This window comes from Haemorhous mexicanus, chromosome Z (assembly GCF_027477595.1).
Source record: "Haemorhous mexicanus isolate bHaeMex1 chromosome Z, bHaeMex1.pri, whole genome shotgun sequence".
Lineage (NCBI taxonomy): Eukaryota > Metazoa > Chordata > Aves > Passeriformes > Fringillidae > Haemorhous > Haemorhous mexicanus.
In genome coordinates this window covers 75473671-75499862 of record NC_082381.1, presented here as the reverse complement: position 1 = coordinate 75499862, position 26192 = coordinate 75473671, and the positions used below count along the sequence as shown (strand labels likewise).

General features: G+C 41.5%; 1 protein-coding gene across 6 annotated transcripts; it reads left to right on the top strand.

Moving 5' to 3' along the window:
• Positions 1-354: 354 nt before the first annotated feature.
• Positions 355-17497, top strand: ZNF131 (zinc finger protein 131). 6 transcript variants are annotated; one of them, XM_059873732.1, is made up of 9 exons: positions 1483-3355; positions 4050-4188; positions 5700-5801; positions 6763-6907; positions 8757-8800; positions 9032-9117; positions 9220-9442; positions 12950-13080; positions 15350-17497. In XM_059873732.1, exons 2-9 carry the CDS (start codon positions 4065-4067, stop codon positions 16010-16012), a joined length of 1518 nt encoding a protein of 505 aa, XP_059729715.1. In that variant the 5' UTR covers positions 1483-3355; positions 4050-4064; the 3' UTR covers positions 16013-17497. The 6 variants fall into 6 exon arrangements, with proteins under 6 accessions (XP_059729712.1, XP_059729714.1, XP_059729713.1 ...); XM_059873731.1 differs by having other exon boundaries at positions 1481-3355; positions 9032-9442; XM_059873730.1 differs by having other exon boundaries at positions 1482-3355; positions 8757-9117.
• The last annotated feature ends 8695 nt before the right edge of the window (positions 17498-26192 follow it).

Sequence of the window (26192 nt, the reverse complement as noted above, 5' to 3'; positions counted from 1 at the left end):
TCGGTGCTGCCCAGCAATGGGACAAGAGCAGTGGGCAGCAACTGATGCAAAGGAAATTCCGCCTGAACATGGGAAGAATTCTACAGCACAGGTGACCAAGAACTGGAACAGATTGCCCAAAGATTCTGTGGAGTCTCATTTCACAGATCCTGAAGAGCTGTCTGGAGACAATCCTGTGCCATATGTTCTGGGTGATCCTGCTTGAGCAGGGAAGCTGGAGGCTGACCCGCTGTGGTCCCCTCTAGCCCGACCACACTTCGGCCAGGCTGAACCCGTCGCACGGCACAAACGGACTACGACTCCCGGCATGCCCCGGGCCGCGGGGCCCCGCCCCCACCGCGCGCGCGCCCTGTCGCGTGGAAGGTGAGCGCGGGGCAGGCCGGGAATGCGAGTCGGGATTGGCCGGCGCGCGCCCCGCTTTCCAGCTTGCCGGGCAGCAGGAAGCGGCGGCGGTGGAGCGGGAAGCGGCGCGGCGAGGAGCTGCTCCCGGTGAGTCCCTGGCGGAACCGCCTCCCCACCCCTCGGAGCGCCGCGTCGTCGGGCCGCGACCCGGCCGGGAATTGAAAAGGGATCGATTTAATGCGCGCTTTGATGACGTAATAAGGACTAACGAGGCGGCGGCGCTGCCGCGCGCCAGGCTCGGGCCAGCAGCGGTCAGGTCCCCTCTCGGGGCGCCCCGCGGGACCTCCGTGCCTTCCGGCGCCGCCCGCACCGCGCCCGAATCCCCCGTGCGCGGCGAGCCCTGGGCGCGGGCCAGGCCTTCCGCCTTCGCCCGCTCCGGGCACTCGGCGGCCGCTCATTGGCTTCTGCGCCCGGGGCGAGTGCTGCCCGCGTCTCGCTATTGGCGGGGGTCGCGCTGAATGACACCGGCGATCGCCAATGAGGCCGCGGGTGGCCGCGGGACGCGCGGGCCGCAGCCCGCGGGAGGCGCGCGCGGGTGGCGGAAGCCCCGGGTGGGGCGGCCGGGGGTGGGGGCGCCGCCTGGCGGCCGTTGTGCCCACGATCCCGGCGGAGCGGTACCCATCCCGCGTCCGCGGTGCGGGGCGGAGGGGCGGGATCGGGATCATCGGGATCGTGACTGCGCCGTGCCTGAGCGTTGGTTTTGAGGAGAACGTGCGGCAGTGTGCATGAGGAATTCCTGCTTCTGCACTGCCCAGGCCGCGGCTCACCCTTTCCCAAGATGGCGGTGTGTGGGCACGCCGCATCGGCTCCTGCGGGTCACCCGAGCTGCCCCAGCACTGCCCCGCCCGCGCCGCTGGGATCCATGTGCGCGAAACTATTTAATCTGGTGCCTGCAGCCCGAGGAGCTCCTGATGTAGCCCAGGAGAGTAGTAATAATAACATGTTTCATTGAGGCGGACTTATAAAAGCAGCGCCGCGAATCATATGCGCATCACATGAAATGCGTGCAGGGTTACAGGCTCATAAGGCTAAGGCAGTATTTCGATGAGTCTTTCAAGGGATTGAAGCGGTCCACACTCTCTGTCGCTCATTTGTGAGCCCACTCATAAGTGGGAATTTGGATCGCTTCTGTCCGTATTCCTCGGCTGCTTTATTTTCCCAACTGTACTTTCCACTCCTTCAAAGCAGTCACGCTCTTACTGAACATGTGCTGTTTTGTCAGGCCTTCTTGTGCAGTATGACCGAGGTTTTTAAAATGAGAATGCTCCATGAATGCTGCAACGGCATTTAAATAGCACAGTAAATTCACATTTTTAATAGTTCGCTGTAAATTTATGAACTGCCTAACATAAATTGTATGTTTCTTACGATATTTTGTAAGAATTCTAAGAAAGAAACTTTTTAAAGTATCTTGTGTTTGATAGGCTAAGGTTGCTCTCTTATTTTGAGGTTTGGGGTGTTTCTTTTAAGATATCCCTACGGTCATTTTGGAAGTAAAGCAAAAACCATGGGAGATAAAAATCATGAGAGTGGGAGATCAAATTTTTGGTTTTAGGAATTATGCTTTTAATTGAAAGTCATCTGCCCTTTTATAATGTGTCAAAAATGGGCAAGAAGAATTAAACTGTGAAATATGTAGCTGACACCTTCCCACATGAGACTTTATGTGAAATACCAGATGGTGAAAGAAAGGCAGGAATTTCTGGTTGTCTTAAACGCACCAATACAGATGAGGTGAAGAGAATGCAGCAGCAGCAGCCACTCCCTTCCTCCTCATCTTCCCTTGCAAGCTGGGCTCCTCTGCCCACTTGAAGACCCTGACAGTTGTTTCTAGTGCGAAATACGGAGTATGTAGAATTTTCTTAAGGAAAGATTTGCTTTGATGTTTGATCTTTGTGTACGGTCAAGCCTCTTCAGCGAGAAAGGAGATTTAATCCATGATACAGAGAGCGGCCAACAAGCTCTAAGTAATGTCCAGGTGTTAGAAAAACTGATTACTTGTGGGTAAAATTGCCTTCTTAAGCTTATGAAGACATACTTCAGTGATCTCTGTACCTAACGGCTGGCTAACAAAGCCTGGGAAAATGGGTGTACCACTTAAAGTGGACACAGAAAATCTATAATTTAGAGGCTACAGGGACATGCAGCAGAAACCCCCAAATAAGGAAGAAACTAATAAAGCAAGCTTGGCAATGTTGTTGGAATTGGCTGGGTAACAGGTAATTCTTCTGCCTGGGGAAGATTGCAATGACCCGCCTAAGAAACTTGCTGATCCAAAAGAAGAGAGAGGCTGGGTATGTGGACTAATTAGCACGGGAAGCAAGAAAACCATTAACCAGTAGAAGAGAGAATACTGATTAATTAGAGAACTATGTTATTTGTAACCAATGAACACAAATCCTTTTGCTTGCTAAAATGTATAATTAGCAAAAAGTTTTTGTAGGTGGTTCTTGATTTGTGGAATTGCACTGGGCACCCAGGTTTGTGCAACTCTGAAATAAATAATGTGTCACCTCGAGTGTGTAGTTATTGCCTCGTTGCACACTAGGTAACGAATCTGACTTTTGTGGGCAGCCTTTCTGTGGTTGGCAACATAGCAGTAGCAGGTAGGGCTGGACTTCCCTAAGTAGTTGCTTCTGCTCTACTTACTTAATTCTCTTGGTAAAACTTCTTCATGGGTGACTTTTTTCTGAGAGACAAGAAGGAGTGTGTTTTGTGGCGTTAACAGGAACTCCATAATTGTTTTTTCTGCAGCATTTTAAGTGTAAGCCGCATTAGTGTGGTAGTTGAAAATGAGCATTGCTTCATGGATCTGAAGTAATTTTGCCTGGAGGTAATTTGTGAAGTGCTTTCGTTGAAGCACTTGGATGTTCTCCTGAGGTTCTTCTGCATATGCAGTAGACTACTGTCTGCATCTCATCTACAAGCACCAAGTTCTGCTAAACCTCTCCAGGTGTGAGATCCTCTGCAGCTCCCACCCCCAGCTATGTTCATTGTGTTAGTAAGGGAGGAAGGGCTATCTGACTGCAAGCATTACACGTTAAAAGGCTGGCAAAGAATATTTAACTTTACAGAGGAAGAAGTGTAAGTAGGATGGATGGATAAGCTTGAGAGCAGACAAAATCTCTGCCAGTTGTAATGCACTCAGAAATTGAAGACTGCTGCTGTATTACATCCGTATTTAAAGGAAGTAAACAACTTGTGCTCATGAGCTGCAAAGTGTGACTTAAATATAAAAATTTTAAGAACTGTCTGTTACCAAGTGGATTGGTGGGATTGCAAGAACCAAATGAAGATTCTGAGATTGCGCTGCAGTGGTGTTGAATGAGTAGCTGTGGAGGTGTTGCATGCTTGTAGTATTTGTTTTCAGGGTGGTGGGTCCCTGCTGAGTCTGTAGGATAAAGAAATACCCACTTTGGCTGTTTCTTCATGTGTCCAAATAAGACAATATTCCACATCCTTAACTGTGCCATTTCCTACCTGTCAGCTAACATTGAGTAAAAAACCTGCAAGTAAGACAGTTTTTCCATTGGTTTTATAGTTCTGGCAAAGTGCTAGTTAGTTCTCATTTGTATAATAACCTGACTCTGCACAGTATTTACTGACTGGCACAGTATTCTTACTCTCATACCACATTTATTTGGCAGACCAGGCCTTTTGCCATGGAAGCTGAGGAAACGATGGAATGTATCCAGGAATTCCCTGAACACTATAAAGTTATTTTGGATAGACTGAATGAACAACGTGAGCAGGACCAGTTTACAGATATCACTCTGATCGTCGATGGTATGTACAGGCCTGAGAACTAGTTGGTATTCAGAGAATTCTGAAAGCTGGAAAGCTCTTGGATTTTTCATGGTCAGGTGTCAGATGGGGCTGTGAATCAATTCTTGGTTCTGTACCTGCGCATGCAAGTTGCTTGCAAAGTTTCATCAGAGTGGTTAGTAATTTTGCTTCTCCTTTCCCAAACAAGAGACTAAAATGTTTTCAGATAGAAACCGTCTTTGAAACTGCTGTGGTATATTTAATGTGCTAAGGATTCCCAAAACATTGTTAAAATATTTTTCTCTGACTTGAGCTGCCTGACTGGATGCAGAGTCCTTTAACAAATACTGTGTTTAAATGAAAAAAACTCCACACCTTGAAATAATATTTACTTTTCACAGCAGCTTCTCTGGTATCTGTCTACTATTTTAATGTATACTTTAAAAAGGGTAGAAGCACACACTTTTTGTATGTGTTCTAAGGGCATAAGAACTGTCTTAAAAGGATGATGAAGATGCAAGTGCTTATTATTTCCTTAGAAAAGGTGGTATGTGGTAGATCATTTAAGTCTGCTTCATATTCCAAACATGTTTTAGAATGGATGAACACTACAGGGAATATAGGCAGTGTCCACTAGGACAGATTTAGCTAAAGGTGTCGTGCCTGATCTTTAAAAGGATGGCAGCAACTCACTTGAAGAAAAAGGATCCTACAGAGTCCAGATTAGAAGGAGATGAGCAAATGAAGAAAAAAAGTATTCTTCAGGGACAGCCAAAGTTTCACTGATCGCACTTGCCCTGAATGTTTGCTTCTGCTCTGTCATTACCAGATCCATGTGTTGAATTCAAAGCTGGTTTTGTGTGCAGCTGTGTAGTTCTAATCTGTGTTGCTTCCTTTATCCCTGTACCACTGAGCCCTATGAATGTGAATGCCTCCTCTGAGGAGAAGGACTATAGACGCTGGAAGACAGAAAGAATAGAGCAGAACCACTTTTGTTCTGTGGTGTTTATACTGGCCGTGGTGATAACATATATCAGTCTGTGGGAGCAACAAAAACATGAGACATACAGAGCTGAGCCCAAGACATACCAAGAAAAGTTTGCATAGAAATTTCCCATAATTCATTTCTTAAATATCTGAAAGTGAGTGAGTGCGTGCGTGAGTGCGTGCGTGAGTGCGTGCGTGAGTGCGTGCGTGAGTGCGTGCGTGAGTGCGTGCGTGAGTGCGTGCGTGAGTGAGTGCGTGAGTGAGTGAGTGAGTGAGTGAGTGAGTGAGTGAGTGAGTGAGTGAGTGAGTGAGTGAGTGAGTTCTCCAGCTGATTGAGTTGCAGAGCTTTAGCAAGGTCAGCAATGTCAGCAAGGTTCTGTGTGAGAAGGGACAAGCCAGCTGTAGTACCATCCTGTGTTACAAAGAGAATCACCCAGTATGTGTTGCTGGAATAATGTTTACACTTGGTGGTCTTTTTTTCTACATCTGCACTATGAAGGGAGGAAGGTGTTATATTAAACCAAACTTTTTGTCTCCCTTTGCAGGTCATCATTTTAAAGCTCATAAGGCAGTTCTTGCTGCTTGTAGCCAGTTCTTCCACAAATTCTTCCAAGATTTCACTCAGGAGCCTTTGGTGGAGATTGAAGGTAATCTGACTTGTGCAAATTAAAGCATTCAGAGTTTTGTGCTCAAGATGGAAATTATTGTAGCATCCTGAGTAGAGGCTAGTGCATAGAATCATAGAATGTTTAGGGTTGGAGTATAGAATGTTGAGATCATCTAGGCCCAGCTCCCGTTCCATGGGACGGCATGCCTCCCACTAGACCAGGTTGGTCAAGGCTGTATCCAGTCTGGCTTTGAACACTTGAACGTGCTTGGTTACTGAAAGTTAACTTTCTAGATCTTAGTTCTTGGGTTGTTCTGAGACAGTTGCATCACTGGAAAAATCCCCTGAAGAAAAATCAAACTGAGAATAGAATTAAATATATTGGAAGGGAAAATGAGGGATTACATGGTGCTTTTTCCCCCTTCTTTCCCCTAATACATGTCCAGTGAAGGTCAGACAGACCCTTTATATATTGTTAGGACTAGCAGTACTACACAAAAGCTTTCCCAGAAAAAAGCCATTCTGATCAACTGAAAAAGGCTGTCAGTGATGGCCAATGGCAAATGCCTTGGCTGGGATGCAAGAATAAGGCAAACATGGGGTAATATTTGTGTGATAGGCAGGGAGGAAATTAAATTCCTGGAGCATCATTTCAGCCTCCAGGAATAGTATTTTTGTGTTTAAATCTATATATTATTGAAACAACTTTTTGTCCATCTTACCGTTCCTTTTATCTTTGTCATGGCAAAACTCCACAGTTTTCGACTATGTTTCTCTAGTAGGTTTTTTTATTCCAACATGAGTGAGGTTGGAACTAGGTGATTATAAAGGTCTCTTCCAACCCAAACCATTCAGCGGAGCCATTTAAGGGTGTGACATTTATGAAACTGGTGACTACAGGGCTGATACCAAAATGGTGTGCAGGCAAGTGTGTCAGATTCATTGGGAAGATGAGGCTGCAGAATTGTTAAAGGTAACTTGTTTCTCTTGCCTGTATACAGGTGTAAGTAACATGGCATTTCGTCACTTAATTGAGTTCACCTATACAGCAAAGCTAATGGTACAAGGTGAGGAAGAAGCAAATGATGTTTGGAAAGCTGCAGAGTATCTACAGATGCTAGAAGCAATCAAAGCACTTGAAATCAGGTAAGCACATAAGCCTTTTTTTCTTTCCAACTCTGAAGGAGAGAGTCTCAATAAGGCTTTTGCAGGAGCTGGCTGCCAGTATTTTGCAGTGCTGTTCCTTATACTGGAACCTCCTTAAGTTGTTTAGAACCATATATTTTTCTACTGTAACATACGTTTCAGAATTACGCAGGGTAAAACAAGATTGTCACATTCATTGGGCTAGAACTCGATGACAAGTGCCACAGCTTCTAAATGTTGCTGATGTTGTAGGGCTGTGACTGTGTGGTAGCTGATAGTTGGTCTCTGTGCTGTCTGATGGCCCACACCTGATTGACAGCTGGCTGTGCAGTGACAATGTGTCTCTGGTAATCAGACTACCTTAACAAGTTTGTGCTTGTTTTGATTTTGTGGTGCTTGTTTTGTTTTGTGGTGTTTTGATTCCATATATCTTTCTGCTATTTCTGAGAGAATAAATTGTGATCTTAAAACCCCTTGCTGCAAAATTAACCTCTCAAACTTCTTGAATGAATGTAACTGTTTAGGTCAGTTTTATCTGAGTTCAATACTCAGTCAAATATTGCTGCAGCACCTGTTATCCAGTACCAGGAACTGTAACCCATTGCCAAATTCTAGCTTGAAAAAAGTGAGTGCCAGCCCATCATGCTGTTTTTCTTCCCTTTCACTTCCATAAAGTACTCTCATGTTCTGATTCCTTCTGCATGCTACACTAGTTGCTTTTGGTACATGATCCAGCAGCTCTTTGCAATGTACCTGTGATCTGGTAGACATTATAAATCCAGGCTATATGAAACTGGGTTTAGCTACTCTGTTTTCCTGTGTGTGAATAGACTTAAGGTGCCATTTATAAGCTGTGGCCTGCGTGACATCATTAGTTACACATCTTACAATACTTACTTGGAGATACTGGGCAAAGTCTTGTCTCTTGCTACTAGAAAGGCTGGAAGTGATAGGAGGGAGTGCATTACGTGAAAGGATTCATCACGGTGCAGAGGAAGGTTAAAAAGCACAGCTTGCTCCAGTCAATCTATTTGATGGGAAGATAGCCACTTATTTTTGAAACTGATGATCAGTAGTTAAACCTCCAGCACAGCAGTGCTGTGGATGACTTGAAAACATTGACCCACTCAGCTTTGTCTATGTTTGAGATGCCATGCCATCCCTGACATTTTGGAGGAAGGGGATTGTGTGTGTGTTATGCAGAGAGAACAGCACAGAACTGAGGGTTGTGTTTGAGCCCAGAAAATTAAACTAGAATACTTCTTTCACATCCAGGTGGCTTTTTTTAATGTCAACTATTACCCTTCCTGAATTATGGGATATGTTAACCCTTGCGTGTATAATCGTCATGTGAAGTCACAGCTAAAGTGACTTCAGACAAGCTCTAAGTACTGTTTGCAGTTGCACACAATCCAGAGCTTAAGAGATGAATGGCATAGGAGGGACTTAAACCTTATTTCTGAGTAGACAGGCCGAAGAATTATTTTAGAGGAATTTCTTTCCAAGTACAGAATTTCACAAATTTTTAGATAAGTCATTAGGCTAACTGCCTTTTCTTCTTGCTAGATGCTTTGTACCATTGAAGCAGAGCTATTTACTTTAAATACTTTAAAATATTTTATTAGCTTTAACAATGTTATTTTACTGCACTAAAGAGAGTATATTAAGGACAAATTAGCTCCTGATGTGCACAAAGATTACATGTCTGATGTGCACACAGATAATGTGGTCATCATTCAGCTTCAAGAAACAGCTAGGGCAGTGTTGAATGCAGAACCTAGATTACTAGACAGGAATCATTATGTCACTGTTAATTGATCTTAACCATGTTTATGCAAATGCTTTTCAGGAACAAAGAAAATTCATCACCCTTAGAATCAAATGAAGCACAAGGTAAAAATAAACCAAAAAAGAGGAAGATTGCTGAAACCTCTAATGTTATCACAGAAACACTGCCATCTGCAGAATCAGAGCCTGTTGAAATTGAGGTTGAGATTGCTGAAGGGACGATGAAAGTGGAGGATGACAGCATTGAAACCCTTGAAGAAGTAGCTTCTGCAGAGCAATCTATAAAGTACATACAGACAGGTACATCAGATGAATCTGCTTTGGCTCTTTTGGCAGATATCACCAGCAAGTATCGTCAGGGAGAGAGAAAATGCCAGATGCAAGAAGAAGGTGATAGTGCAACTGACCCCTCGTGCAAACAGGTAGAAGGTATTGAAATTGTGGAACTTCAGCTGTCACACATGAACAATTTATTCCACTGTGAGAAATGTAACCGTTCATTTAAATTGTTTTACCATTTTAAGGAACACATGAAAACACATTCTACTGAGAATTACAAATGTGACATATGCAATAAAAGATACCTACGAGAGAGTGCTTTGAAACAGCACCTCACCTGTTACCACCTTGATGAAGGTGGTGCCAGCAAGAAGCAAAGACCTGGCAAGAAAATACATGTATGCCAGTATTGTGACAAGCAGTTTGACCATTTTGGGCATTTTAAAGAGCACCTTCGGAAGCATACAGGTAAGAACACTGCTACAGTCCTGTGCTTGTGGCCTTCATTCTAGTATTTTGGGCTTTTGCATGTTTTGGGGAAATAGATAATATGCTGAAGAAAATAAGTGAGTTCTTAGTGCTAGAAATAATTGGCTTCTAGTTAGAACTAAAATGGTGGTGTGTCTTTTTGTTTGTTCATGTTTTTTTTGTTTTCCATTGATGTTGGAAACTTTTGGGGGATAGAGTTGATTAAAAATAGGCACCTAAAACCAGAAAGTAGTATGGAAGCTTCTCTATCAAGTCTATTAAATCTTAGAGATTTTTTTTCAAAATACTCCTTAAGTCATGTTCCCTTCTTCAGAAATACCAAACAAAGGAACTACTTTTATTTTTTAAATTTTCTAGTAAATATTTCTCTTGAAATATTATTTGAATCACAATCTTCTTTGTGGAATACAGTCTAGAGAGTTTCTTTATCTAACAGAACTTCTGAGCAAATGCCTGCTAGACATAAAATACCCTCAAAGAATTATGTCTTGTACCATCATGTTTGGAAAGTTCCACGTTTGCTCTTGTCTCATCTCATCTATGATTTGAATTTTCTTGGTTAATTAAGCAAAACTCCTAAAACTGGCAAAACATTCCTAGTCATTATAGTATACTTTTTTTACTGTGAAATCTACCTCTTTGAAATCTTGGTAGCAAAAATCTTTTGAGAACAAGATTTGACTTGTGGTCCTCCCTTCTTCTTTTTAGTGTAGGAGATTACTTATGCATCTCACTGAAGAGTCAGCTGACTACTGAACAGACACTGAAAATGACACAGATAACTGAATGTAAAATATATGTCATCTTGATCTTCCAGATTTTTTGTTTAATATGGCAGTCATGAGGCATAAGTAAAAGTTTAATGGAAGGTAGCAGCTCTATTTCTTTTGCAGCATGTTATTGTTAAAGCCTTTTAATTAGAATGTATCCATGTGTGGGACTGCTGAGTATTGATATATGGTAGTGTCCAGTCTATTTCCAATAGTCTCTTAAAAGTTCCTTCTATAAAGAAGCTTTGCGAAGTCCTTATCCCCTGTAAAGCAGGGAGTGTTTCTCCATTATAAGCAATTCAAACAGGTGCTAGTTAGCAAAAATCTGTTTGGAAAAAAAATTGTGGCAGATAACCGGAGTAATCCAAGCTATGTAATGAGTTGGTTGCTCTTGCAAAGAATGTATTTTCGATTCAAAGCAAGTTAGCTTATCACAAGAGGTACAAAATACTAAATATATCTTGATCTAATAATAAGTATAACATATGGAATCTAATTACTTACAGTTTAGCATTTTCAAAAGCCTTAAGCTTAAAATCAGAACAGATATCAGCTGTGGCCTCCTAGGGAGAATGAAAAAGCTCCCATTCTGTTACAGGCTTTCTAAATTCTGAGTTCTGTACAGCACTGGTTGAATGCTAAAATGAACTTTGAAGGCCTCTGAGAAAAAAACGTCCTAAAAATATTTTATCCTGTCATTGTTCAATCACTATACCAGCAATTATATTAAAATAGCAGTGGGGCAGTAATAGGATAATAAAATGGCTTGGGTTGGAAGGAACCTTACACATCATTTAGTTTGACCCTCTGGGGCCGTGGGCAGGATACCTTCCACTAGACCAGGTTGCTGTGAGCCACATCCATCCTGGCCCTGAACATTTCTCATGGAGGGGATAACCACAGCTTCTCTGAGAAACTTGTTCTAGTACATCACCACCCTCTGAGAAAATAATTTCTGCCTAATATTTAACCTAAAGCTACTCTTTTCAGCTTAAGGCCATTCTACCTTTGTCATTATCACTACATTCTCTTAAAAGTCCCATTCCAGGCCTTCCTGTAGACTGCCTATAGGCACTGGAAGGTGTTCTTAGACCTCCTTGAAGCCTTTTCTTCTTCAGGCTGAACAACCACAAGGTTTTCAGCCTGTCTTCACAGTAGAGCTACCAGGAGGATCTGCTCCATGATTTTTAGGGCATGGAGATGAGACTGACTGGCCTGTAGTTCCCCAGCTCTTCCTTATGGCCCTGTTTTGAAAAGGCTGTGCTTCTGCTTTTCCAGTCATCTTGAACTTCACCAGACTGCCACACCTCAGATTTTATGGGTAGTTGATTAACAGCTTCCTTCACCAGCTCTCTCAAGTCCAGCAGGTGCATTTCATCAGGTCCCATGGACTTCCTTTTTGTGTTTGAGTTTGTCCAGAAGCTCTTTAGTCATCCATGCATGCTCTGAAGAATCATAGAATTACAGAATGGTTTGCATTGGTAGGAACCTTGAAGATCATCTAGTTCCAAACCCACTAGTTGCTTGGGCAAAGTCCATGATTTTTGACCTGCAGCGCTGAAGGCAGTTTAGCATCCTCTGCCTTTCCTGCACTACACTCTCCAAATATGTAGCATTTTGTAACCACTGAGGGGAATGTTCCCACCATTTAACATCTTTTTGTAGCTTTCAGGTGTATAAGGGACACTTCAGCTACTTGTGAATTTCTTTTGAAAAGCTAATTAGGAACTTGTAAATATTTCTGAAGATTGTTTTTCCATTGCAATATCCAGTAAGTATTAGATGCCTGAAAATGCAGGCTTTTAAACTAGCTAGGGTTGATCCTCGTGGAATTCACTGAAATGGCTCAGCCTCTTTTGGAGTTCATTATGTTTGTTTCAGTAGTGGTGTTGGTGGCAGTACCTATGCAGATTACAGCCTTTCAGAGGAAAAACACACTCTTCAAGGTTTTTTTGTAATTTATTTTGCTTGAATGTCATTGTGTTTTTGCATGGTGCAACACACTTTGTTCATTACCATTTGATGACAGCATAGTACCTGATGATAAAATGACCATTTTTCAGCTTCCCCTGCTGTTGTTTAGCTGGCTTCTATGTTTGATACCATGGTTAAAATGAAGTGGTCAAACTGAGGAATTTTTATCTTGCTTGTGCCCATTTATGTCCCTCTGTGCTTTCCCTTCCGTGTATTTTGGGGGAAAGTTGGATGCAGGTTTTTTTTTTGTTTTAGTATTGATGCACTCTTATTTCACAATCATTCTGTGCCAGCTTCGTTTTCTGGAGCTCAGTTTCAAGCATAAGCTGTTATTACTGAAAATAAAAGGTAGAACTATTTAAATTCTTCCTTCTTTAACATGTCACTTTGTATATTGACTTATGTTGATTCTTTAATTGTAACTATTATCAGATGAAAAGTGTGAAATAGCTCCTATTTCTTTAAATATTTTGCCAGAACAGTAATATAATTTCCATAAACACCTTAAAAGCTACTGGTAGTTGTTACACTGATTTTCTTCTAAATGAGACTTACGACTCTACATAGTTTTTTTGCCGTTTTATATCGAATTTTCATCTCTTTTTCTGCAGAATAATCCTGTTGGCCACATCTTTACAATGCATTTAGCAACCTAGATGAGAGAGAAAGAGAGGAAGAAGAGAGACCTGAAGGAAGACTGGGGGTTTTATACACTTACAAATCCTTGTATCTGTCTCAACAGGTGAAAAACCCTTTGAATGTCCAAACTGCCATGAACGTTTTGCTCGGAATAGCACACTGAAATGTCACCTGACAGCCTGTCAGTCTGGAGCAGGTGCTAAAAAGGGAAGAAAGAAGCTGTATGAATGTCAGGTGGGTAATGGAAATAGGTTAGGTACCTCTTTCCTTCAAGGAGTATGGGAGGACTGAACAGGAGAGGCAATGAGAGTGGCTTATGTCTCTAAGAGCTACTTCAGTAAAATAATATTGAATCACAGAATGTGCTGGTTTGGAAGGGACCCACAAGGATTTAGTCCAACTTCCAGCCTTGCACAGGACACCAAGTCTTTCCCTGTGCCTGAGAGCAATATCCAAACACTTCTTGAGCTCTGTCAGGCTGGTGCTGTGACCACTGCCCTGGGGAGCTGTTCCAGTGCTCAAACACCCTCTGGGTGAAGAAACTTTTTTGCTATCCAGCCTAACCTTCCCCTGGCACAACTTCAGGCCATTCCCTCAGGTCTTGTCACAGGTCACCACAGAGAAGAGATCAGTGCCTGCCCCTTCTAACGAGGAAGTTGTAGACAGTAGTGCAGTCTTTGGATCACATTCAACCACAATATGCAGATAAATCCTCACATCTAAGTATCTCCATTTAAAATTTGGAATTACTGATGTGGAGCCTCAGAATACTTACAATCGCAGAGATTCTTCTGGGTAGGCTGTATTTTACATTTGCTTCTTTTTCAAGATTCTTGATACACTGTCCTAGGCCTTTCCCACTTCTAAGCATGCTTCAGTAAAAGTAAAGCCCAAAGTCCAAAATACAAATTATTATTTAATTTCTTGTTCTATTATTCTCTGTTTGATACCAAACATACTAATTTTGTCTGGAAAGTAATTCAAATTTATGATGGCAGTCTGTAGTATTTTTTAAGCAAAATAAATGCTGTGGAGATTGCTGGGGTACTTGGTCACTATATGTAACTTATGTTTGAAAAACTGTTGAGATAAACCTTTAAAAGAGCTGATTGAAGTCATAACTCATTTTGTAAACTTCCTCATCCTCTTGCAGATTTTGTGAATGTGGATTTGTGTCCCTTCAGCCTGTAGAAACTGCAGCAGTTCTCAGATAAATTTTTAGTTTTTCTCTTTAGAACTAAATTTGAACAAATCTTTGTTCACTGAACAAAGACGAGAGAAAAAGTTGTGCTTTCTTGATGAGTCCTTTTGTGCTCTTCAGGTTTATGCCTTGAATACTGAATTAGATTCCGTGTGGCAAGAACAGTAATTACGTGCCTGGGCATTGCTGATAGTCATTATGTATGACTAAGTAATTTTGAGTGCTTCTCTGTAATATTAGTATTTTAAAAACTGTACGTGCAATCTCTTTCTGAAATGTGAGCATGGGGAAAAAATGTGTGGCAATAGTATTACAAACCATTTTAGCAGACTTCAGCAGCAAAATGGAGATGTTTGTCTTGACTATACAGACCTGCTCTTGAGTTAATCCTGTCAGATACTCTCTCCATTACCTTTCTGTGCAGTTACTGAAAATTATGAAGAGATAGAACATCCTCTTTCAAAACTGTTTGTCAGCAGTGAAGGGGTGTTGATATCTATGTTCTTCTTGCTTTCTACAGCGAAACACCTTTCCCTGGACAAAGACTCCTGAGCCTGTGGGTTTTTTTACTCCAAGCCTGACTCTACCCCACTCTTCTGTCTCCTCTACCCTGCATCTCTTTTATTTCTGCAGTCTCTTTGTGTTGTTTTCCAGCTATTTACCTCCTGTGCCAGCTGAAGGGAAGGGAGCTCATGTGCTTTGTGAACACAGAATGTCTGATGTTGAGGCAGTACTTTTGGCTGGAAGAGAATGACAGGGATGGAGTTTTAAAAGTTTTATCTGCTGAAATCATTCAAGTGGGTTTTTTAATCACAAAATGGGAGAGTTCAGCCTAGCCTGTTAAACCTCACGATGTCATGAGCAAGTGAAAGCTGATAAGGAAAAGTTGTTCAGTAGTACTGCATCTAGAATGTCAGTAAGACAACAGTCAGCATTACACTTTCAGTGCACCCCATTAATGCATAAATATTTTTCCACCCAAAACTCTAGTGCCAGACATGTATTGATTGGGGTATGATACTTACATGAATATCCGATGAGGAACCTACAAAATTCACGAGTCAGTAGAGCATTTGAAAGTTATGCATGCACAACTCAAAATAGCTCACCATTCTTAGAATAAATAAATATCAAGTCTTATGTTCATTTGAAGCTTTCGTCTCAGCTTTTACCTCTAAAATGTATGGTTTTTGAATCCAAGTAGCAAGAAGCTATACAATGTGAAGCCATGATCTCATACAGGCACTGTATTTTGTCACATTTCTGTTGGCACTGTTTAACACGCTGTATCTTTTGTTTCAGGTTTGTAACAGCGTGTTTAACAGCTGGGATCAGTTCAAAGACCACTTGGTAATACACACTGGTGACAAACCCAACCACTGTACCTTATGTGATCTGTGGTTTATGCAAGGCAGTGAGCTGAGAAGGCATCTCAAAGAAATGCACAATGTTTCAGAACTACTAGTGACAGAAGAGGTTCTTCCAGTGGAAGCTATGGAAGCTGAACCAGTAACATCAATGACAATAATAGAACAAGTTGAGCAAGTGCATGTCCTCCCAGTAATTCAGGTACAAGTGGATCCTGCACAGGTAACTGTGGAACAGATGCACCAGGATCTCATACAGGACAATCAAGTGAAAGGCACACAGATGGAGGAACTACAGGAACAGGTGCAGATTAGTTACTTGGAAGTTGAACACATTCAGACTGAACAAGGTGCTGAAGTTCATGTGGAGCAGTTACATGTTGAGCATGTAAATCAAATACAGATGGAAGAAGTACAAGCAGAACTTATAGATGGAACAGACCTTGAACAAGTAGAATATCGAAGTGATGATCAAGGAGAAGCAGAAGAAAAGGATCATAATCAAGCGGATGATGCAGATAAGGAACATCATGAGCAAGCTGAAGACTTAAAAACACAACAATTAGTGGATACACAAAATGCAAAAGTGGATGAGTAGGACACATAATGACACTGCAGTTTTAGGAATGAAATACCAAATTATTTTTGTTAACTTTTACATTGGTTTTTGAACCGTCACTGGTCATCTTTCCAATATGCTGTCCATAGGGAGCTGGACAAGTGGACCAAAATTAGCTTTCTTCATGTACAATTAAACTTCTCTCATATGTGAAAAATACTTCCCCATTCATGTAGTGCCATGAAACAGAAACCACCACAAGACATGGACAACTTTGTGAGATTTTTTAGCAATGCATAGCTTGTATCATTGTATCATTACACCATTCCTGGGCATATGTAAAAGTAATTTCACCTCTTCTCTTGCAGTAGAAGCAAAGTCTTGTATAAATTTGCAGGATGTCTGCAGCAGGAGAGTCAGTAAAATCTGAGGGGTTCTGCTGTAAGCGGCAATTACATACCTATGAATTTTTGGATCTTAACTTTCAGGCTGGGCTAAAAGCACTGTTGCTGGAGGTCTCTGAGCACAAAAGTCCTGTGCCTTTTCAACACTGAGTGGTTAAATTTCCACAAAGTTTCTAGAGTTTTTGAGAACTTAGTTCTGTGAAAGGCAGTGTAGGTAATGTTTTAGTGCTTTATATTTTTGCTTGAATTTGCCGGTTACTGATTTTCTTTTTGCATTAAATTTAGAGGCAGGGGGCTGAGGGAGGGAACAGACTTCACTTGGAGACAGCTGGACACACTAAATGGGACACTTAAAAATAGGAAGAGCTTGGTAAAGTTTGTGATAAACATGATTTGGAAGAAAGCTATAAGCAGGCTCTTCTTTTATAAATAATCATTTTTGGAAATGAATATGTTTAAACGTAAACATAGAGACTTGTCTATATGGTATCAGGTTCTTGGGTTTTTTCGAAATTAAATTCTGACACTTGACAAAAAGATGTGCTAAACATAAAAGTAAAAGCCATAGGTATGAGTGCTAAACTGTGGATTGAAAAGTAGAAGTGTAAATAGTTTAATCAATATTAGAAAATAAAATAATACCAACCATTAAATGTTGCATTATTTGTTTCATCCAATATTTTAGAAACAACTGAATGACTGGCAATTAAGTGCCAAGTTCCAGTGTTAATGATCAATCTCATTTTTAATATGATTAATAGCTTTTTACTGTAAAGTTAGATTCTTTTAGAAAATGACTTGTTTGGTCAAGGATGTTAAGAATGTCTTAATTACTGCTGAGGTTAGAGGTGCTCCAAACTCCTGAAGAAACTTTATTTTCAAAGCCTTAAATTACGGGAAGAATTTTTGCAAGGACAGTCCCTACTGCTCTTGGTAATACAACAGATCTTAGTTAAAATCAGGCTTTTCTATTCCATCTTCAAATGCTGAACTGTTTCCTGGTATTAGTGCTTTTATTTAGTTTCATTCAATATTATTGTGTTTCATCATAGCCTTTAAGAAACTGTTGCAAAAGAAACATGGATTGCAATTAAAATTTCAAACAATTTGATTAATGTAACTTGCAATTTTTTTTTTGATTATGTTTTGTGTTTTCTGAGATGCAAGTAATCTGTGATGAGATTCTGTGCAGGGAAAAGGATGTGGCCCAACGTTTATCATGAGAATAAATTTTAGGTATTATGCTTATACCTGGCTTCTGATAAGCAGCTTGTCTTCTGATAACATGGAGGGGACTGGCCTGTTTGGTTAGCTGCCTAGCTCTATACCTTTTAGATTTCGGTGGAATAAAAGGAACTATCTGACTGTGCATCTGACCTACAAAACTTTTGTGTAGTTTTTCAGTCGAGTGTAAATTGAACAATTCCATGCTATTGCCAGCAAGGCCGTGGTTGGTAAGCACAGTTGGGCTGTTTCTTGGTTCTGTTTGCTCTCCCCTTTCCAGCAGCAGTTCATGGGGATTTGCAGGAGAGGAGCGGTGCTCTGCGGTTCTGCCCAGCGCGGTCTGCCCCGACTGCCCGTGAGGCTGGGCAGGAGCACGGTGTCCCCTCGTCGCCCTGAGGGACATGGAGGAAAGTTCTCTAGAAATAACTGCTACAGAGGGCCGTTCTTCCTCCCCTGTAACTTCCTTCCCAAATGAGTGAAGCCCAGATTCTTGCTAGAGCCGTCCTTCGTGCCCGTTCCCAGCCAGTGCAGCCCGCAGGCGCAGGGAAGGCAGCGGGGCCTTGGCAGCTCCCGGGCCGCGCCGCCGGGAGGCGGGGAAATGGCGCGGCCGCCGATAGCAGCAAATGGCGGCGCCGGGCGGGGCCCATGGCCGCGGCAGGAGCGAGGGAAGGCTCCGACCGGCGGGGCCGGGTGGAGGCGGCGGGAGGCAGCCGGGTCTTCCCGCAGGGAGTTCCGCCGAGGGCCGGGAGCTGCGGGCCGGCGGTCGAGCCTCCTCGCCAGCCTCCGCCGCAATGCCGCCGGAGGTGTTTTGGTAGTGTCAGTAATTTGGTAGCGTCAGCGCGTCGCTGCTGTTTTACCCTCTGTGTTGGTTTGCTTAGAGACGAAGTGCTCTGGCGAAGTGGAATCATGGAGACACTCCAAACCCACCTGTACGCTTTGATGTGTCACCTGCTCCAGGTGATCTTGCCTTGGCAGGGGCTTGCGCTGGATGCTCTCCAGAGGCCCCTCAACCCTAGAGAATCCGGTTTTTCCCGAAGAGGTTACTGGTGCAGCATCCCGCATCTTCCTATTGCCGAGCCTCTTCAAACCCCTCGGCATCATGAGGCAGTACCTGGTGCGAGCCCCCCGGGTTCCAGTTGTTGATTAGATGCGGATTGTTTGAGGCATGCGCGTGTTTTGTCTGAGACCCTCTCACACTTGGGGCTAACTGGAGCCTGAGGAAAAAACGTTTTGATTCAAATAAATTTCATCCCATGTTTGACCTCCAAAATACACGACAAATTCCGTGGGAGGAGCAGGGACATGCTGCGGTGTTTTCTGGGTTGAGTTGTTAATTTGGACAGTGCCGTCGGTGTTCCTACAACTTCATAGCAGGAGGGACAGTCCCCATCAGAGCAAACCTGTTGTTTTGGGACCTGCTCCTTTGAGGATGTAGTCTGGCATCTCAGTTAATCTACAACAAGTAGATTTATTGACATTATGGATGCACCGGTGTTCCAGCCTGTTTAGGTTGTTCCAGTTCAGAAAAACTAAAAACTGGTGCTTGCTCTCAGAAAGAGGAGACTATTTGCTCATTTGTATATTAAAAAAATCCACCTGCATTTAAGAAATCTAGTTCTGTCATAAAGGGCCCTAAATCACCTATATTTTTTTTCTTGCACTAAGTAATTTCTTTTAAAGTATTTTGTCAGATCTACAGCAGTTCCAGGGCCTGAGCAATCTCATGAATAGAAATGAGCAAATAATTTGGTTGAAATTATTTATTTTTCCTGAATATTTTATATTTTATCATCTACTGTCTTTCCTTCATTGATGTTTTTTTTCTAAATAGTGCCTTATCTGACAAATAGAGGTGAGGACTTAAAGATTTTAGTCCTAGATAGGCAGTCTGTTTGGGAGTTAGGCAATAAAATACCTGAACATGCCAGTTCTCCTATTCTTACAGTTGCTTGTTTGGGATCTTTTCAGAGCATTGTTTTAAAACTGCAGCTCTGGAGTGGGTGTTCAAAAAAATGTCCAGTTGTGGACTCCTTAGCTTTGCCAGATGAAAAAACAGTGATTTTGTGAACTAACACAGGATCTGTACTATTGGAAATACAAATAATTCATTATAACACTTTAAAATGCACTGTTTCTGTTTTGAAGGCAATTAAGTTGCACTGTCAGATAATTGGGTTTTTCATACTGCAGCCACATTACAATAAACTGATCTGTTGGGCCGTTGCTAAAAAGGATTTTTCTTTGGTTCCTGTATGTTGAACTTCATGGAAGCATTTTCTGGACTTTACCACTGAGAAAATGCTCTGGACTGGGGCCACTGCAAGTTCCTACTCCATGAGGTACTGAGCCAAGGAAATACAGAATTGAGACAGCTGTAGTGCTTTATCTGTGGGTGGTACATGTGACAGAGATGCTTGTAAGATACACGTTCAGAAGTTGCTCTTTGTGGGAGGATTTGGGGTTGTTGCCCTTTTTTGGGCCAGGTTATGCACGCTGGTGTGGAAGAACACAACCAAGGACAGTTTACAATTTTGAACCATACTGACAAGTGATGGGATTAGCTCCTTACAGGTGGAGCATGACACAATTTCTTCATGGCCAGTTTTAGGTCCACTGTTGTTCCAAAGCCCTAGCAACTGGGTGTGTTTGCTTCTCTTCCTGATATTTTCTGTGAGTTGGGAAATAAACTTCAACCTTTGAAAGAAATTCTTGGCTAACACTGAGAAAATCTCCAGCATGGTTCTTCTGTGTGTTTGGAAGAAAATAGTCCTTCATGCATAGATAGCTCTCTCTTTAGGACAGTTGGCAAATATTATTTAGCTTAGCATCTAACTTACTGTGAAGTACCTAAATGGCTTTTTCCTATTTTTAAGTTTTTTTCAGTGTTTTTTATGGTTACACAGACTAATCTTGCTGTCAGGCAGTGGTGGAACTGAAAATACTGTCCAGTTTTCTGACTTTGTCTCCTGAAGCATGAAACCAAAGACTCTTCTCATTGCAAGGAAAACAAGTTACCAAACTCCAAAATAGAAATCAGTGTATTGCTTGCTTGAAATATGAGAGGACAATGCCTAGTGTGGGAAGTATAGGGTAATCATACTTTCTTTTGTTGGTAAAATAAACACAAACTTACTCAGTGCCCTGGAAAATTATTTAGAAACCACTAATATTTTCTAAGAAATTACACATTTCAGATAGTATCCAAGGATTTTCATTGCTTGCAGCATTAGTGCATCATATAAGCATTGCTTCTGGTTGTGAATTGGTATTTTAAGATGCAGAGAGAGTTAGAGATTATACCAGTCTAGATATCTGCAATGAAATCATTGAAAGTATGACTGTGCTAGTGATAAATCTTGTTAGTGCTGCATGGAGGCAGATCTGCTCTGTGCGAGGAGAATTACTGGGATGCATTTTCTGCTGGTTGTCATGGGAATCACAAATCCATGCAGCTGTACAGCAGTGCGTTGATCTGTGCGTGCAGTGTAATCCAGTTTCCAAATTAGGCCGTCAATTCTGAGCAGATTGATAACAGCTGCATTAAATGCTCTCCATTCACTCCACTGGAAACAGTGCCCAGAGTCCCGCCAATACTGATCTTCTCAGAATGACACAGTATTATACCATGGAGCAATTTCATGTTGTAATGGCAGTGTATGACTTGCATCAGTGTCCCAAGCCCCATGTTTTCAGGTGTTTATAATTATAAAGTATTGTTCTCAGCCTGTATTATTATGTCATTTATGTTTTAGAGATTGTATCAAAAGTATAAGGACTCTTCAGTCCCTCATTAAGATAGTTTGATTATTACACTGTGCAGCAATGCGTGCTGATACTATCATGACTTTAAAAGCTCTAATTGCAAAATAAGATTGTGTTTAATCTGGAAGGAATTTAGAAAACATATTACCTGCAAGGCAATTGAGTAGTAGAGTGTGCTTGAAAACTCTTTGAACAATTCAGGACAACTACTACTGATGTGACCTGATCCCTCTTTTATTACTTTGCAATTACAAAATTTTTTCTTTTTTTTTGCAATTACTATATTATGTCCGCTGCATTTCCTGTAGCTTGCTGAAATGTACTTATGAACTTCACTGTTAGAAAAAGTTCTCACAAAGTCAAGATGAGCAAGCTCAGTTTGTATGTACAAGGTGGCCTTTTTGAGAGGCTGTGTTTGTGTAAAATGACAGGCCTGTCCTCTACAGTAGGCCTGTCGATAGGGCAGTTTTTTGGACAGCACAGTTGAAAAAAAACATTTTTCTTTGCCTCACAGGAGTTGATTGTACTGCCAGTCTTCTCTGCCCTGCCAGGCCATCGTGAATTGAGCTAATTGTGGCCTGAGAGGAGCAGCATGAAACTGGGCTCATAATTACAGAAAGAGAATGTAACTGTGCTTCTGATTTTCAGTTTCATTTTTACACACAACAGAGTGGTGTAAGTTATGGGTTCCATAGAATCTGCATTTAGAATCTTGATTTTCCAGAACTCAGGTTGAACAGTCTGTTTCAGCTCGTGCCCAAATCCAAAAATTAAAGTATAGGACTGAGCCTGGGGCTCTGCTCCTAAAGTTCCACTTCTCTGCCCAAGCATGGCGTGATTGCACGGAAGGAGAGCTGACCACTGAGCAGTCAGTGTTTAATTCCCAGTGGCACATTTCTGTTAGCATTTAATGGGGAAGTCTTGCTTTACTTGCTCTCAGCAGTGTGTAGGGTTGTTTAAGATGCCGAAAAGCATGCCACAAGGAGCACAAAGACTTCAGTTTTCCGGGGATGTTTAGCATTGCACAACTGCAGCAAGACACTGAACACAGACACTGCAGACCTCTGTGCCTGCACGTGTTGTGTCCCTCTGCTTAGAAGGGAGCACATTCAGCCTGGGCTTCCTTTACCTGTGCTGCTGCAGCGAGGGCAGAGGGCAGCTGCACTCTCATCATTGAGGGCTTGTGTGCTTGTGTTTGTAACTGGAACTGCATTTCTGCAGGGGCTGCACCTGGAGAGCTGCCCTGAGGCTGGCGGCATCCATGACAGGTTGAAAAATACTCAGGTTCTGTAAGGATCAGATTTTGAAAAAATATTAAAGGAAACTAGTTCAGAAGTAGTACTAGTGCAAAGTATCTGCTCTTTTGCAGGATATGAATGGCTTATTTTTATCTTACTTTGAAGTGTAATCAGCTCTGTTTTGAGATTTCTTTTGACAGTATTTCATTTGTAATTAAGATTGACAGCTTTTTTCAGGAGTAATGATTTTCAGAAGTATTTTATTTCAATGTTTTTGTTCTTCTTCCTTGAGGTTTTGAGTTTTGGCTTTTTTTTTTTTTTTTTTTTAAATCTCTCATGTTTTTGTGTCCTAACCGCCTTTTGGCTGCTTGATATCACTTGAAACAGCTGATAACCTTGCTAAGTAGAAAAAAATAAAATGCAAATTTCCCTTAATAGTCGAGAGCAGGAACATCAGTACAACCTGGGTTTGGCTTTTTTCCCAGCTGTGGATTATATCATCCTCTTTGCTGGTCTTTGGTGACCCAGAATCCAATGACCATCTGACAATGTGTTTGGTAGAAAAATGAAAGATTGGTTAAGACATACCTGTAGCCCAACACATGACATGAAAATATAGACATTAAGCAAAGTATATTGAATATTTGTGGAGATATATGTTGGAGTTGCTGAAACTTCTGTACTTAGCAGAACGAGCACATTGACACTGAAGCTTAATTCTTGCTAAATATCACATTACTTTATTCAGGTGTCTTCCACAGTGCTGTGCCCATAACCCTGATCTTGAAAAATAATTTCTTAACTTTCCTTCACATGAGGATGTGATAGTTGCATACATAACTTCCATGTTTGTAAATTGCTACATGGATCTGCATCGCAGTCATTGAATTGCCTTCTCTCCAGCTTTCTAGTAATTTGCTTTAATGGTTTTCAGTGCTTATAGGATAGTTGAGCAGTGACACTACATTGAAAGACTGCGCCTGAATTCCTTCTTCTGAGTTCAGGACAGGGATTCAAATACACCACTAAGGTCTGTGTAAGTGTTCCAGTCGTGAGACTCTTTTTGAGAAGCTCTTTTGATGTGGGTTCTGTTGGTTTTGTTTATTTTGTTTAAAAACATACAGAACTTGTTTTGTTCAGTGTACCTGCTTCAGCTGGCAGACACTGAAATGACAATTAGTTGCAATACAGTTCCCGAGCAATTTTATCCTTCAGAAGTGCTTTGTGAAGTTTGGCAACTTTAGCACTGGGAGTTCACTTTTTTGGTTTTGGTCTCCACTAATCCTCCCAACAGTAAATATAGCATGGCGTGTGAAAGGGATTTCAGGGCTGTGAACAGGAGATGTCTGCCAAGGCCTCTGGAGTTTTAAAGATTATTTGCACTCATGTTCTATGTACAATTTGTACAGTCAAGTTTTACATCTGCTACTGTAATTTTCATCTGTGTAAGACATTCTTCCGATAGAGGGATTGACAAATGAATGTCAGTACAGAAGCAACACGGACATGCTCAACAGATGTCTGTTTTGTCTGATTATTGGAGTGCAAACACTAGGTCATCCGGTGAAACCACTGAGTAAGGATGTAAAAAAGCCTCTATTAACAGTATTTTTTTGGTGTTCCTTGAATTACTAAGTTAGAAATCAGAATTAAAATAAAGTCTAAATTACTTGGAAATAATAATTGCATAAAAACTCTGTTAGAATTGGAATTCCCATGCTGGCTGAAGGAAGGGAACTCAGCTTCATCAAGCAATATGAGAAGTCTTTGTATAATTTTTTTTTTCATCTGATTCAGTAGTATTGCAAAACTTTTTAAAGCTCAGAACTCTGTCTTACTTTTAGTGATGTAGTAAGAACTTCCAGAATTATTAAATTAAATGTATTATGTATTGAATGTATTGTTAAGATTCCTTTACATGATGAGAAATTCCATTGTTGGAACTCAAATATAAAATGTGAACAGATCCTGTCTTCATCAGAAATAAGACTCCATTGTTTTCATTACATCCATCGGGCTAGCAGTTGTGGTCTAGCAACCTTCAAGGTTCAATTTCACCTTTGTGGTGATCTGTGTGTGATTGTCTTGGGCGTACAGCAACAATTCACTAAAGCTGTTGGCTTAACTCCTTTACTTCTGCGCACTGAACTGTACAAACAAGCAGTAATTTTTGTGCATTTTTTTGTTACAAAGAAAAAATATGTAAAACATCTTAAAGGAATATTAGAAGTATCATTATCAGGAGTAAAAAGCAGGAACTGTGACACTGTCTAGAGTGAACAATAAGTCTATATGCATGTCTAATTTACTTTTCATGGGCAAAAAGAAAGCACAGCAAGGAGTGGTTGTCTTTTGGCTTAGCTTTGGATTGGCAGTGCACACACGTAGTGTGTATGTTCAGTTCTGTATCACGTCTATGAAAAATCATGGAATTCTATACCGAGAGTGCAAGAGGTGTAGGATATAGACTTGATGCTGGTTCTCAATTGGGAGTGAACTTTCAAATTTTCTGGGTTTTATGTTGAATAAATAACACTACAGTGTTAAAGAATAGAATGGTAAATAAATATATCTTTGTCTTTAGAGTGGTTAGGTGTGCCCCTAGGTTTAAAAATGAGAGACACTGAGAGAGATGAGAGAAATATGTGACGTTCTTTGGCCTAATTAACCAAATTATGCCAGCCCTGTGCTTTAGAGGTTATGAGAATAATCTCTTTCCAGTCCTGTTGAGCTCTGCATGGTGTCATCAGATTAAATGGTGTGATTAACTGGGTTAAGTACTAATTATATGAAGAGGATGCAAGAGATATGCATTTTCTTTCTTTTTCTCTGTCAGCTAGTGCTGTGGCACTGAGAAATGCTGCTGCTGTGGAGAGACACAAGAGTAAATATTGTCAATGAATGTTCAGTCAGAGACCTTTGGAGGAACCAGAAAAAGCAGTTAATCTTTAAGCTTCAATCATAAGATCTTGGTGCTAGCAAAGCAGTTCTAGCTCTGATACATCACCAGGTAATATTATACCAGGACAGTATTGTGTCTCCTCTGAGATGCTTGCTGGAGAATTTCTTCAAATACACCTCTTCAGAGCTGCTCATGAGTGTGCTCTCCGAGAGGTTTCAGACTCTTAATGGAACTTATTTACTAGACTGAAGATATAGGAAATCAAACAAATCCTTTTTAGCTGAAAATACAGCCGTTACAACATTCAGCGCTTTGCATGTCTTCATTTCCTTACATGCTTCCTGCTATCACACTGTGGTGCTAAAATTATATAATGTCATTTGTAAAATGCTGTGAAGAGTAACAAGATTTTGGTCTTGATACTGCAGTTCCTCATGATGCATTTTTTTAATAATCAGTAAGATGGAGTGGTGCCCTTTCTCTGGAAAAAAATGTTGTCATCATGCCTTTGAGCTTGGGGTGATGCACCCAGTGCATGAGAACTTTGCCTTTCACTGCCAGAGGCTTTGACTGTCGTCCTGACAGCAGGTGACGTCCTGCCCAGGCTGTTTTGCTGCCCAGCACCTGAAAGGTCAGGGTTTGTCCTGAGAGAATGGGACCTTGTGGATTGCCAGCTGTGCTTTTTTCAG